The sequence below is a fragment of the Gasterosteus aculeatus genome, chromosome 1 (assembly GCF_964276395.1).
Source record: "Gasterosteus aculeatus chromosome 1, fGasAcu3.hap1.1, whole genome shotgun sequence".
NCBI classification, from domain to species: domain Eukaryota; kingdom Metazoa; phylum Chordata; class Actinopteri; order Perciformes; family Gasterosteidae; genus Gasterosteus; species Gasterosteus aculeatus.
Window position 1 is genome coordinate 9840328 of NC_135688.1, and position 13318 is coordinate 9853645.

Here is a 13318-nt window from a genome sequence, read left to right on the forward strand (position 1 = left end):
TGCACGGCAGCGCCTGACCTGCAATCTCAGCCGTGGGGGAGCGGGCCCCCACTGAGTGCATCAGTCTTTTTCTCCTTTGGGTGCAGCACGCCTGCATTTAATGTCCGTTGCAGTGGTCGCTTCTCTTATTTATCAAGTGTTCTTTTGTATTCATGTGTGTTTTTCTTTTAAAACATCTCCCTTCATCATTGGGTTGACGACCAAAACCAACATGGTTATTCATTAGACGGATTACAGGCCCACTCACTCATGTCTCCAATCCATCATCTGAGCGAAATATCAAAAATGACTCTATCCAAAGACATAGTCTAACCTATTCTTGTACAATTCATCCAATTCACCACGTTTAAAAGATATAATAAACTACCGTATACATTCCATTCAGAACAGAGGAATTACAGGAATGGGTTTTTCCTCAGTTTCCCCCCTAGACTTAGATGTAGTTAATATTTCAGAGGGAGGATATTGTAATCCCAACGGGGACATGAGCGTTACAGGACCAAGTAGTTGTCATAAACTGCTCCTGCAGGTTTAGTAAGTCAAGCTCGAATGCAAGTGCACATTTCATTTCCGACCCCTGCTTAGTTTTCCTGAAACTAGACGCCGGGGCTGATTAATTAAACATCCTTTTGTGACTGCGGACCGATCACCGGAGACCTTTCAGCTGTAGAAGTGGTGAAAGGCGACATAATCTCCCCATAGAACAAGATCTCGACTGAGATTGAGGCCAACGCGACAGAGAAAGGCACGCGGCGAGAAGAAGCCGAGGGCCTTCAGAGGAGCATCATGTTAAACCCGCGGCAGCACGGCGAGCTTCTCCGGTCTCACGACCCCCCGCCGGTCTTTGGGAAGCCGTGGTACTGGCAGCGCAGCCGCTGCGCCATGGAGAGCAGCCGCGGCCTGGCGCGCGTCATCCTGGAGATGCGCGACGACATCAGCAAGCTGGAGACGGAGAACCGAGAGCTGCGGGGGTCGTTTGGCGCAAAGCGACGGGGAGGAGGAGGGGGGGGAGGAAGAGGAGGAAGAGGGGGAGCTGGCACGGTGTCTCCAGTAGCGGAGCATCGGGCGGGAATGGAGGAAAACCCGAGCGTGAACCTGAGGAGAAACGCGTCTGCGCCGGACCTGGAGGGCCAATACAAAGGTGAGAGGTTCCGGTTACTGCACAAAGCGGCGTGTTCAAGCTCTTAAAACTAGTGGTAATATGAAAGTTAATGCTGCGTATTGCTCGGGTTACTGTGTGAAGTGATGTGATCATTTAGTTTGTCAGTGTGTTACACAATAGCTGAGGGTTTAATGTGCGCCTATAATCAAAGAATAACTCTGTGTCTGCGCCAAGGTGCCAGCAACTTTATTCTCACTTAGAAAACACTGCTGAACCGTTTTCCTCTTTCCTTTCCTTCATAATAAAAGCACCTACACCGGAACACTAGTCTTTTGTTTTGGCCAAACTCCAATAAATACTGGATCCTACAAAGCAGTCCAGTTAACGGCTCAATGAAATAAATAATATGTGAGGGTTTAACAACAAAACTTTATTTCAAAACATGGAAAGTCGTGACATCTTTAAACTCACTTCAAAAGGGGAACATGACATTTTGATTTGACTATGGAATTCTTTTTAATGTCTAAACTGGAAATTGTACTGCGTCACGTTCACGTTGTGTCACAGAGAACGCTGTCATGACCGTCCGGAGATACTCTATAAGCTCCGGTCTGTCTGGTGTCACCATGACGGAGGGAAGGACCGAGCGGGCACAGACCGCCGACTCTGGATGGGGAAGACTACATGGACACATCCAGCATCGTAGTGGTATCTATGGCAACTCAGCCAGAGGAGAAATGGGAAAAGGAGCCAACAGACACTCACTGCAGGAATACACACACAGAGAGAGGTAGGCAGGTACTGGCCTGTCGTGTGTTTGAACATATATAGTGACAACAGCATATTTCTACATTGCAGCTCTGTGATGTCTTTGATCTTTTTTAGGACCAAGGTAAAAACGGTCACGTTTCTTCTACCTGTGGACGACATTTACACCAACCGGCCGGTTCTGACCAAACATCAGGACGGGCCCAAAGTCACAGAGCTGGATTCTATAACTGAGACAGATTCCTGAAGCAAACACGTGAAATGAGCCTCGAAACCGTCGTCTTCATTTAGGTCAGTGTGCGTTGGGCTCTCAATGAGTGAGTCAGCAGGCCGATTTTGTCACACCTGAACAAACAGACGGAGCACTCTGGTTACAGGTGTTGTTTTCACTGGGAATCCGGGCCCGGTTAACAGAGATGTGACACGAGGCCCTCTGCAGAGAGGATCCGGTGTCTGGACTCCTCTGAGGACTCGGTGGTGTGGATTTGGAGAGAGACTCACACCCGCAGGTGACGACCCTTTTATGGACAGTCGTGGCCAGTGACTCCGGCCTGGGGAGCAACATCGGACCCGTTTATTTTCCCCATGCGATAGTCGAGGGGTCATGTGGGCCTTTTAAATCGGGTCCCACTTCTAGACAGCGTTTCTAAAGAGTAGTGATCAACACCGTATAGTCTCTACTTTCATGTCTGAAAGCCTCTTAGCAAATAAACCAGTGTTGGGTCAACTATTGTAAAAAGGTAATAAGCTATTATGCAAACAAATTCAAAACTGCGTCTTTTTTTGGCAGTGTTTGAAACTAAGCTAGCTAAAATGTCCTTCCTTTCACAATATCACATTTTCATTTAACGATTATATTATATACGATATGAGAATTTGAACAAAATGAATAGTGAACTCGTAGACTTTGTCTTTTGTACATTGATCTGTTTTTGGCATTTGAATAAATTGTTTATTGGGGTGTAGAAAAGGTCTGTTATCATAACTTCATAAGAGCCAGATTTAAGAGCACTATTGTGAAGCACTGAAGTATTTAGATAATTTATTATTTTTCCATATCTGTCTTCTAACCTCGTAGAATATTGCATTTTTAAATTTCATTGTTGATATTAAAATTGGTATATCCCACCACTCCCATTTCTCAATATATGTTTCAAATACACAGTCAACCGTTCGTACACACCTTCTCATTGTACTGAATGAGAGGTGTGACCGGTACTGTAATTGTTAACGTTTAACATTATATAGAATGTCAGCTACAAGAAAAGCAAATACTGTCTACTTGTGTTGTGAGAATGAAAGGTGCCATCCACTGGTGTTCAAGAACAATAGAATAGAGCATAAATACACTGTACCGTGTTTAAATCATTCATGGAGCCGTTCGGCAAGTAATTACCAGCTCACAGATCCCGGTTTGCTTTGATTGTTGGTTTCCATGGATCAAGTAGTCACCTCTTTGTGTGTGGGGGGTGGGGGGGTTAAACAGACGGCAGCGAGGCATCTTCTAGCCAACTACACCTGCCAGTAGCAGCTCACATAGGGAATCCCTGGATCTCTTCGAAAACAATACAGGCCAATACAAACAAAACAGCACCGTAGTCATGAGCAACCCCAAATCCTTTATTCCTTGGAAAAATACATTTGTAGGAAGGATAAGAATAGTCAAATTGCAGAAATGTGTATCAAACTATTTCATCATTGCGGTTTCTTTGAACGCCAGCGGCTGCATCCAGTCGATGAATATGTGCGAGTAGTTAATACGTTAGAATCTGTAACCATCAATCAATCCAGGGATGTTGTAGTACCAGAAGAAATTAGCTCCCTTATTTAAAACAAAAACAAAACTATTAAGACTCATAGAAGTCCAGGTTGTCCATTATTATAAAACATTCTTTCACTTTCCATTTCTTAAAAATCAATAAACTATTTTCCTGGTTTCAATGAATCTTTGACAGCTGTCAGGCCACTTTCGGATAAAAGGCCTAAACACAAAATGGATCTCACTTTGTATAATAATATACAGCAGATTAGTCAATAATAATTTGAAGCAGACCCTTTTTTTAAATTATTCTGAAAAGTCAACGGACGGATGACTAAGAGAAAGAAACTGACAAAATGCACTTTGGGTGGACCGGTAGAGAAAACTTAGGTCTGTTTAGATGCATTTCATTTTCATAATACAGTAGGAAAAAAACGATATGTTTTTACAAAGGGATCAGAAGTCATACATGCATGAACTGAAATAGGGGCCAAATATAGGTATTTGAACTAAACGCGGTGTGTTCAGGTGCGTAATGAGGTCTGCAGAGCCCTCATGTCCCTCAGCAGCCTCAGGTTCCCCTTGCTTCTTTCTCCTGGTCCAACTTTGACTGGCGCAGGACAGCGACCTCTAGCGGACGTTGTGGAGGCCACCCTCCGCTCACTCCCACAGCTCCGCCTGGAATTAGCTTCCTTTCTTAACTTCTTTATCTAACAAAAAAAAAAAAAGAGGGAAGAAAAAAAATTCTCACCTTTGCATTTAAGTCTTTCTTTCAAGCGCATTGTTTCTGTGTGAAAACCTACGTGTGTTCTGTGTTTGTGGAGCTTATTGATCTGTTCTCCTTTCCTCTCCATCTTCTGCAGCAGCCTCTCCTGCTCCCTCTGAAGTTCCTTTCTCTCCTGGTCCGTAACGCTGGCCTCCACCTGCCCCGTCAGCTCGTCCCGCTCCCTGCCGCGCAGACAGACACGCAAATTCCACCACTATTCTAAGCAAGCCACTGCTGATAGAGATCCACGCGCAACTACACTCACAGGCTCATGAGTCTCAGCTCCTCCTCTAGTGCTTGCAGCAGCTCGGACAGCTCCCCCCCGCTAGCGGAGGCAGAAGAAGAGGCGTCCGAGGGCCTGCGGCAGCCCGTCTCGTGGCCGTTGGCGTCGCTGGAGAGGACGCGGCGGTTGCAGAGGTGTGGCTGGTGTCGCTTCAGGAGGGACAGAACTGACTGGACGTTCGCTCGGACTGAGTGGCTGCAGCCTACAGACTGAAAGTTGGGGAGCAGAGGAAAGAGAGGGGGATGAAGAGGAGTTGAATGAAGCGACTTTTAAGAGTTAAGGGGGTGCAGCATTGAATACATATTATTTTCACTTGCACGTGTGCCGGTACTACCGTTCCAGCAACGAAAGGTACATCTCTGAGGCTCAGTCTGTAGTGTGGCTGTGTGCAGGACGACTGCTGTGGAGAAGACTTCTGGAAAGAGAAGATCAACAGTTGGTTCCCCCCCATCATCAAAAGCAAATCAAGATATCCAAACAAATGCACTTTAATTCCTTACGACTTCAACTGTCTTGTTGCATTTGGTCTACTTTTAAAGAGAGACAGAAGTGTGAAACAGGGGTTGAAGCTTTGATCCACCCCTCTGCAGTTCTTTACCTTGGAGTAAGACTTCTTCTCTTTGGACGGTCTGCTGGACAGACAGGGAGACACTGACTGCAGCAGGATCCTGTTGGTCTCCAAACCCGTCTGCAGCTGAGGAACAAACACATTATTTTCAAGTGAGCGAGTGGCAATTAAAAAATTCACACTAAAACAATAGAATACAAATCCTTTTGAAGTATATCAAACATCACAACTGACGTGATCCCATGATGGCAATTAAAGATAAATAATAATATAAATCAAATTGCTGTTACCTGATTGGCCTTATCCTGCACCAGCTTTCTCTGATGCTCCTCCTCCAGTAGTTTTATTTCCAGCTGCCGCATTTTCATCTGACATAATACAACATGTATTATCAATGTTATTGTGATAAAACTAACGCAGTATTTTTCCCTTTTGTCACTGCCCAAATAAAACTGAGTGTTTTCAACCTCATTCTGTACGACAACACGTCATTTCATAACTGATCTGAAAAACCAGAGCTAGATCAGTATTTTTTGACCTACAGCATTCAGTTTGTGATCCTTTACACCTAATCAACTCCTACCAGGTTCACAGTAAGTTTAACCAAACATTGCCTTTTTCCTCTCAGACTGAGCCGTGTCCTCGTCTGTACCTCAGCGTTATTCTGTGTGTGTGTCAGCCTAAGGTACTCCTGCTCCAGTCGCTCCAGCTTCTCCAGCTGGGCCTGCTCACAAACTGTGTCAGGCTGCTTTTCGGCTGACCTGGCTGTCTCCATGGAAACCTGAAAGCGTAAAAAAAAAAACCAATCAAGTTAACCCAAATTGCCCCCCTCTAACACCAGAAGCTTTTACTCGCGAGCACTCCATTAAAGCACGAGTGTTTATTGTGCTTTATGGTTAATTCGACGGCCCTCGGGGACTCGGGGTCTACCTGCTGTCTGAGCAGGCTGCTCCGCTCGGCCTTGGCACTTCGCAACATCCTCCTCATGTGATCCAGTTGTCGCTCCAGCTTCAAACAGCGAGACTCTGCAGCGGCCAGGTGAGTGATCAACACTGGAGAACAACGAGACACCGTGAGATAAGAGGAACAGGGGGGGGAATAAACAATGTTATTCATGCAGCCACCTTGGTTATTGTTGGATTCTCCACTTATTTCTCTTTCTGGCTCTCTGTGATCCCCCGAGAGTCTCTGTGCGACTTCCTCCCTCTGCAGAGGTGCGTACGAAACGTTTTGCCCCACAGCGTGCAGAGCGCGCTCCGCATGTCTTTTCTCCAGCTCCAACCTCATAATCTTCTCCTGGAGGTTCCTCAGGGCAGATAAGATCTCTACACGTACACAAGAAAATGGATCGGGTGGATTGAACACATTTAGGGCCTGATGTAAAGCTGTGGTGTAAAATGGTCTGATGGAAAAATTGGACGGGGGGAGGGGGTAGAGAGCAAGGATACACTGTCGGTGACATTCAAGTAGTGTGGCATCATGTTGCACGGTTACCATGGAGCTCGAAAACACCACAATACCTGAATGGAAACTTTGAAAAGGGAAAAGAAGACTTCAAAGTAAAGTCACCTGCGCTGCTGGTCTCTGGGAAGGCCTTTCCGGGCAACGAAGAGCGACGAGGCTGATGCGAGCGTGTTTTGGGTGTGTGATGCAAAAGTGTGTTGATGAATGGACGGTGAGGAGGGTAGTCCTTATAAGATGGGAGTGAAAAGCTGTCAGATACTACTCCCCTGGGGGCTGGCGGCTCCTGCAGAGAAACGGGCAAACATGTTGGCCAGAATGCCACAACATCTGGCGAATATTGAAAACCCACAGTGTACTTTCAATGACTAATGGGGATATGGCAGTGGTAGCAGCCACCGCATCATAAGCAGTACAAGTGCAATTCATACCAGCTGAAAGCTTGCATTTCATCCTCTAATGACCTGTAGAGTTACAACACGAGGCTCAAGTCAAATATAACATCAACACATTAAGGTGAAACTTCTCCAGCTCTGCAGCATCAGGACTGGGTTGTAGCAACTGTTGCTAGCTGCTAGCTCTCCGCTAACTCTACGCCGGTATAAAGCAGAGGCGAACAGCTGTATCGCTTCCTTTTAAGATGAATTGGGCTGGGATGTAATATTAGTAAATTAAGGTTAAATCTACCCTTTCCCGCGTAGCATCAGCGTCAGCTGTTTTTGAAAGCGTCTCCATTGAGATGCAACCAGTCCAGTCGGCGTCGCTCGTGCTGAGAAGCAAATTTTGCAAAATGTGTTTATATGTTTTTAAGTAAAATAACAGCCAGTCCGTTTATAATTCCTGATTGACAGCCTGCTAGCTATGACTCGCTACCACTTCTAATATAGGTCATGATAAGAAAACATCACTTGGAAAGCTACAAAGGGGTTTGAGTGATTATACACCGGACTTGCCCGCCTGATACGGCACAATGGACTTTACAGCACCGCTATGGTCTAGGTCGACGAGCCGGCGTAATAGTAGCAACAAAACAAGCGCATCCCGTTTACTTACCGGAAGTGTAGTTTTTATTCCGTGTTTCTTCCGGAATTTACAACCGCACTGTTTCACAATAAGACTACAATAACTGTGACTCCTTGTGAGAGGCGGGGCGAGAATACTTGCCGGGACTTTATTGGCATGTCTCCGGGTTCTTGAACTAAGAGAGGTGGGTTTGTGTTCCTCCACGTTGTGGTTAACGTTATATATGTATTGTTATTATCCTATAGCATATACTACAAATGACATGCATTATTATCTAACCTTAACGTTCAATGGACAACGTTATCCGATTTGTAAACTCAAGTTTTCTTCCTGTTAGCTAACGTATCGGATTGATAACTTTCACCTAACTGTAAATTAGCTGCTAAGGGTTTCCAGCTCGAGTATAAACTAACGACAACTTTGCGTTAATTTATCACCTCGACGTCGCTGTTAGCTACGACTTTACTAACGGATAATTAGCTAGCTAGCTACCACGCGTGTTAACGCGATTTACGTCGTAAACTTTATTGCTCTTTCAGAAACTCCGATTTACTCTGCAATGTTTCCCACGAATAGATCGTTATCTGTTGATGAATTAATACTCTTTATCATTGTGACCTAGCTGTGGTGTTTCTATTAGCTGCTAACACAAACATTATTTATACAAATGTCTTATTCAGTCCCATAATTAATTCATGTTTGCATTGGTTTTGTAGTACCAGACTGAAATTTATCCCAAAGTATCTTTTTTAAAATATTTTTTTGCAAGATGTTTTTATGTTAAATATATCGTGTTTTCTGCAGGGGAGGCTTTTTGCTGACCACCCATCACACACGTCACCATGTCCTCAGAGAACACCTTGTGAGTAGTTTTAGTATTTGAATACCTGCAAAGCTATTCTCAAACCAAACAGCTGGTTTTTGTCTGTTACAGTTCATTCATTTACAGTTAACTCTGGGTACAAAATCAGATGTTCCGGCTTATATTTTGGGCTGTTTTCTTTTTTTTAGGGACGATGAGGATACCTTCAAGATCCTGATTGCCACAGATATTCACCTCGGTTACCTTGAGAAGGATGCTATTCGTGGCAATGACTCTTATAACACACTCGATGAAATCCTGAAATGTGCCAAGACAAATGAGGTACGTAAAAGTTGTTATGTTTATCTGTCTGCTTGAAAGAACGTCTCTCCCTGCTCTACGTGCCCACTGCTTTCTGTTTTCTCGTTTGCTTGCAGGTAGATTTCATCTTGCTGGGTGGTGATTTATTCCACGAGAACAAGCCGTCACGCCGATGCCTCCACAACTGCATCACTATGCTGAGAAAATACTGCATGGGAGGCACACCCATACAGTTCGACATCGTCAGTGACCAGACTGTGAACTTCAACACCTCCAAGTCAGTTCTGCGGTTTTTGGGCCGTCATTTGATCAAATCAGTGTAGTCTTGTTACATTAATGTTGCTTTATGTTTGTTGACATGTTGTAGGTTCCCCTGGGTCAACTATCAGGATGAAAATCTCAACATCTCTATTCCTGCATTCAGCATTCATGGTAACCACGATGACCCAACTGGGGTGAGTTGTGAGTCCTAAAAAAAAAAAAATATATATATATATATATATATATATATATTTGAAACATAAGCAAGGATGTGTGTGACTGTTAAGTCGTTTTTTGTATATTTCAGTGGCCTTAATGTCACTGTTACTCTTTCTCCCTCAAGGCCGAGGGCTTATGTGCGCTGGATCTGCTAAGTGCTTCTGGTCTTCTCAATCACTTTGGTCACTCCCAGTCCGTGGAGAGCATAGAAATTAGTCCCATCCTCATGCAGAAAGGCAACACCAAGCTGGCCTTATTTGGCCTTGGTAAGAGTTTATTTCTATCAGGGTGTATCGTTAATGCTCATTCCTAGAATTTTCTGAATAAAATGATGAAAATGATAATATAATATGCACGTGCGCAGGCTCTATCCCAGATGAGCGCCTGTACAGGATGTTCGTCAACAACCAGGTAACGATGCTGCGTCCTAAAGAAGACCAAGATGAATGGTTCAACCTCTTCGCCATCCACCAGAACAGGTGTGTGCATCTCAGTGGTTTAGGGATTTAAACAGCTGTATTTTCCTGATATCACTCTGCTCTGTGAATCGTTTTTTTTTTTTTTCTTCTTTTCATTCTTGTCTTTTCTGCTGGTGTCGTCTCTAGGAGTAAACACGGACCCACCAACTACATCCCTGAGCAGTTCCTGGATGATTTTCTCGACTTGGTGGTTTGGGGTCATGAGCACGAGTGTTTGATCACGCCATCCAGAAATGAACAGCAGCTCTTCTATGTGACACAGCCTGGCAGCTCTGTAGCCACCTCCCTGTCCCCTGGAGAGGCAACAAAGAAGTACAAACAAACACACACACACACACTCCCAATGGATACCATATTCTGAAAATCTTTTAGAAAGAGCACAGTAGCCCGAACACCCTGTTTGTGTGGACATAGGCACATAGGACTGCTGAGGGTGAAAGGTCGAAAGATGAACCTTCAAAAGATCCCCCTTAAGACGGTGCGTCAGTTCTTCATCCAAGACGTGGTGCTTGGTGACTACCCAGACCTCTTCACCCCCGATACGCCCCAGGTCACAAAGAAGGTGGAGAACCTGTGCTATGCAAAGGTAACGCCGATTTAACATCCATTGGTCATCTTATCCTCCATGTCCTCCTCTGCGCCCTCACACCCTCGATCTGTCTGTCACTCTGCAGGTCACAGAGATGCTGGAGGAAGCGGAGAGAGAAAGACTTGGATGTCCGCTCACCCCAGAGAAACCTCTTATTCGCCTGAGGGTGAGGTGGTCACCTGCAGACACCTTCTATCGGCTCTGCAGTCCAATCTAACAATGTCCTCGCCTCCCCAGGTTGACTACAGCGGGGGCTTTGACACCTTCCACACCTCTCGCTTCAGTCAGAAGTTTGTGGAGCACGTAGCCAACCCCAAAGACATCATTCACTTTCTGCGACGCCGCGAGCAGAAAGAGGACAACAAAGGTCTGACTCTGGCTAACTGCACAGCTATGGATCTGCAGGTTACCGCAGTAACCGATCCACAGCATTCTCCATTTCACGCGTTCCAATCTCTGTGCTTTTTAGACGAGGTCAACGTGGACTACGGCAGCCTGTTAAAAACCACAGCGGCTGAGGGGCTGAGAGTGGAGGACCTGGTCAAACAGTACTTTGCTGCAACCGAACAGGTACCGCGCACACACACACACAGGTTTTTATGCACACACTTACGGGGTTTCATAGTGTTCTTTTGTCTCCCCAGACGGTGCAGCTGTCTCTTCTGACGGAGCACGGCATGGGGAAGGCCCTCCAGGAGTTTGTGGACAAAGATGAGAAAGACGCAATTGAGGAGCTGATCACTTACCAGTTAGAGAAGACACAGCGCCACCTGCAGGCCAGAGCAGTAACCACGGAGCAGGATATAGACACTGAGGTGAGGGCTGGGCCTCGCGCGGGAAGCAGGCCACGGGGGGTTTATTGGGCACTTTACTTAAAGAACGTGTGTTTTTACACTTTCAGATCCAGCGATTCAGAGACTCCAAAAAGAACACGACCGAGGAAGATAATGAAATCAAAGAAGTAAGTAATGATGCCCACGAGCCTGAACCTTTGTCTGGTCTTATGTGTGACACTGTGTGCGCACTCTACTTCCAAGGCGATCAGCAGAGCCAAAGCTCACCGTGTGGAGCAGGGCAACGAGCAGGTAGACGCCGATATATCCAATGAGCTTGATCTGGACTCTGACGGAGGCTCAGGCCCATCTGCTGCCCCCACACGAGGCAGAGGACGAGGAGGCAGGGGGCGGGGGAGCCGCGGAAGGGGGAGAGGTGAGTTATCATGTTATCTGTAATGAAGAAGAGGTGCAGCGTGGATAAGACCGGGTTAAACAGTTGTTCAAACGGTCACACACACACACACACACACACACGCAGCCTCCCAGAATATTGACAATGGCTGATGGCGAAGTATGCGCCATTACTAATGTTACTGCTATGTGTATGCACTTGCTGTATGGAAAGGAAATAAGAGGCAAATGACACAATATCTTCTTTTTATTTAACAAAATATATTTCTTTTATTAATCTAAACACAATTGAAAGTAAAACACAATCTGTGTTAAATTCCACATAATAGGGATACATTCTTGTTATGTTTAAAAACATGTTCCTGTCCGAGTGTGTGTATATACATGTGCAAAGATCTGGTTTCCTTCAACATAAATCCGTGTTCTGAGTTGTTCAAATGTCGACACAGGGGCAGCTGCCTCCGAACCAAAGCCAGCCAGTCGGGGCCGTTCCCAGAAATCCTCAGCAGCAACCCAAAACAGGAGCATCATGCAAGGTAGGAAAGTATTACCTGTGTGTTTGTGTGTGTGAGGGTGATGATCTGTGGACACAAAGTGAACCTTCTGTGCATTTCAGTCTCTTCCCACTTTGTGCCTCTTTCCTCAGCATTTCAAGCTTCCTCCCAGAGATCATCTCGGACTTCGGATGAGGCAAGTCTGATGACGACGCCCAGATATACAGCATGTTAGCTGCAGCTTCTTCTGAACTTCTCTCTGTCCATCTCCAGGTGATCATTGATGACTCGGATGAAGAAATGCCTTTGATGAAAACTACACGACCCCCTCCAAGGTATGTCTGTGTTTGGTCTGCGTTCTGGTAGTCCTGCATATTATGAAAAATAAAAGCCTGCAGACGCACACTGCTGTCCCTACTGGCTTCATCCCATCCGTCCCTTGCTTTCATCCTAAATGTGTCATGCTTCTTTTGACCATTTGGTTTTACCTTTGCTTACTACAGGCCAGCTGCAGCTTCGTCCTCCTCGTCCTCCTCCTTCACCAAGTACAGCTCTCAGAGCCAGTCATCTAAAGGGGTCGCATTTGATGACAGTGATGATGAAGACGAGGTAAAAGATGTATCATGTATCGAGGGTGTTGAGGGGGGAGTCTTCCAATGAAAAGTGGCTTTACCTGTAAAGTGTGATTAATCAACTATACTTGATAATCACTTGATAAATGCAATTTTCTCTCCTTTTCTTTTTGACCAGGACCCATTCAAAGGCCCCAGCCGTGCACGAAGATAACGAGTGCACCGATTATATTAATGTTTATTTTCCCCCCAAATCTGTGAATGCTAATTCATATGTGAGCTTGCAGTGTGTTCTGGAGGACTTTCAGGTGCATTTTCAATTTTTCCAGCACTCGTCCTATTGTTGAGAATAGATCAGTTAATTAGTTACAGCTTGTGGTAAAAACTGTCCAATTAATGCATTTTGGTGATTGCGTTGCTATCGGATGTTCAGGAAATTATAAATGTTTTTTCATACATAATCACCAGTCTCCTTGTTTTTTTTTAACTATGGTGTGCGGATCGTGACCACAAGGTCATTTGACACGTGACTCCTTTCATGGACCCTCCAGAGAGCTGCGGCCCCATATTTCATTTTCTTACCACGGTCTCGCCTCTAAAAGTTTTGCAGCAGTTGAAGATAGAAGTTTGGTGGTTAAAGTTGGATTACTGTTCCCAGACAGAA

General features: G+C 45.3%; 3 protein-coding genes across 5 annotated transcripts; 2 read left to right on the plus strand and 1 right to left on the minus strand.

Moving 5' to 3' along the window:
• The first annotated feature begins 646 nt into the window (after nucleotides 1–646).
• Nucleotides 647–2841, plus strand: LOC144409496 (uncharacterized). Its single transcript, XM_078104769.1, has 4 exons — nucleotides 647–1141; nucleotides 1670–1892; nucleotides 1988–2161; nucleotides 2248–2841. The coding sequence occupies exons 1-3, from the start codon at nucleotides 787–789 to the stop codon at nucleotides 2115–2117; spliced, it is 708 nt and encodes a 235-aa protein (XP_077960895.1). The 5' UTR covers nucleotides 647–786; the 3' UTR covers nucleotides 2118–2161; nucleotides 2248–2841.
• A 628-nt stretch (nucleotides 2842–3469) lies between these two features.
• On the minus strand, nucleotides 3470–7671 carry cep57 (centrosomal protein 57). Of its 2 annotated transcripts, none has more exons than XM_040199044.2 (11): nucleotides 7395–7671; nucleotides 6816–6993; nucleotides 6371–6571; nucleotides 6177–6298; nucleotides 5899–6027; nucleotides 5537–5614; nucleotides 5277–5372; nucleotides 5013–5090; nucleotides 4661–4887; nucleotides 4433–4577; nucleotides 3470–4339 (listed from the first exon to the last, which is right to left on the minus strand). In XM_040199044.2, the coding sequence occupies exons 1-11, from the start codon at nucleotides 7440–7442 to the stop codon at nucleotides 4154–4156; spliced, it is 1488 nt and encodes a 495-aa protein (XP_040054978.2). In that variant the 5' UTR covers nucleotides 7443–7671; the 3' UTR covers nucleotides 3470–4153. The 2 variants fall into 2 exon arrangements, with proteins under 2 accessions (XP_040054978.2, XP_040054899.2); XM_040198965.2 differs by having other exon boundaries at nucleotides 5013–5093.
• mre11a (MRE11 homolog A, double strand break repair nuclease) lies at nucleotides 7579–13115 on the plus strand. 2 transcript variants are annotated; one of them, XM_040198226.2, is made up of 20 exons: nucleotides 7579–7914; nucleotides 8535–8592; nucleotides 8742–8874; nucleotides 8970–9130; nucleotides 9221–9308; nucleotides 9458–9599; nucleotides 9698–9812; nucleotides 9939–10124; nucleotides 10227–10398; nucleotides 10487–10567; nucleotides 10639–10768; nucleotides 10871–10971; nucleotides 11046–11216; nucleotides 11303–11362; nucleotides 11439–11610; nucleotides 12038–12124; nucleotides 12235–12278; nucleotides 12356–12417; nucleotides 12586–12691; nucleotides 12833–13115. In XM_040198226.2, the coding sequence occupies exons 2-20, from the start codon at nucleotides 8573–8575 to the stop codon at nucleotides 12866–12868; spliced, it is 2067 nt and encodes a 688-aa protein (XP_040054160.2). In that variant the 5' UTR covers nucleotides 7579–7914; nucleotides 8535–8572; the 3' UTR covers nucleotides 12869–13115. The 2 variants fall into 2 exon arrangements, with proteins under 2 accessions (XP_040054160.2, XP_040054239.2); XM_040198305.2 differs by having other exon boundaries at nucleotides 7777–7914; nucleotides 12044–12124.
• Nucleotides 13116–13318: the final 203 nt, after the last annotated feature.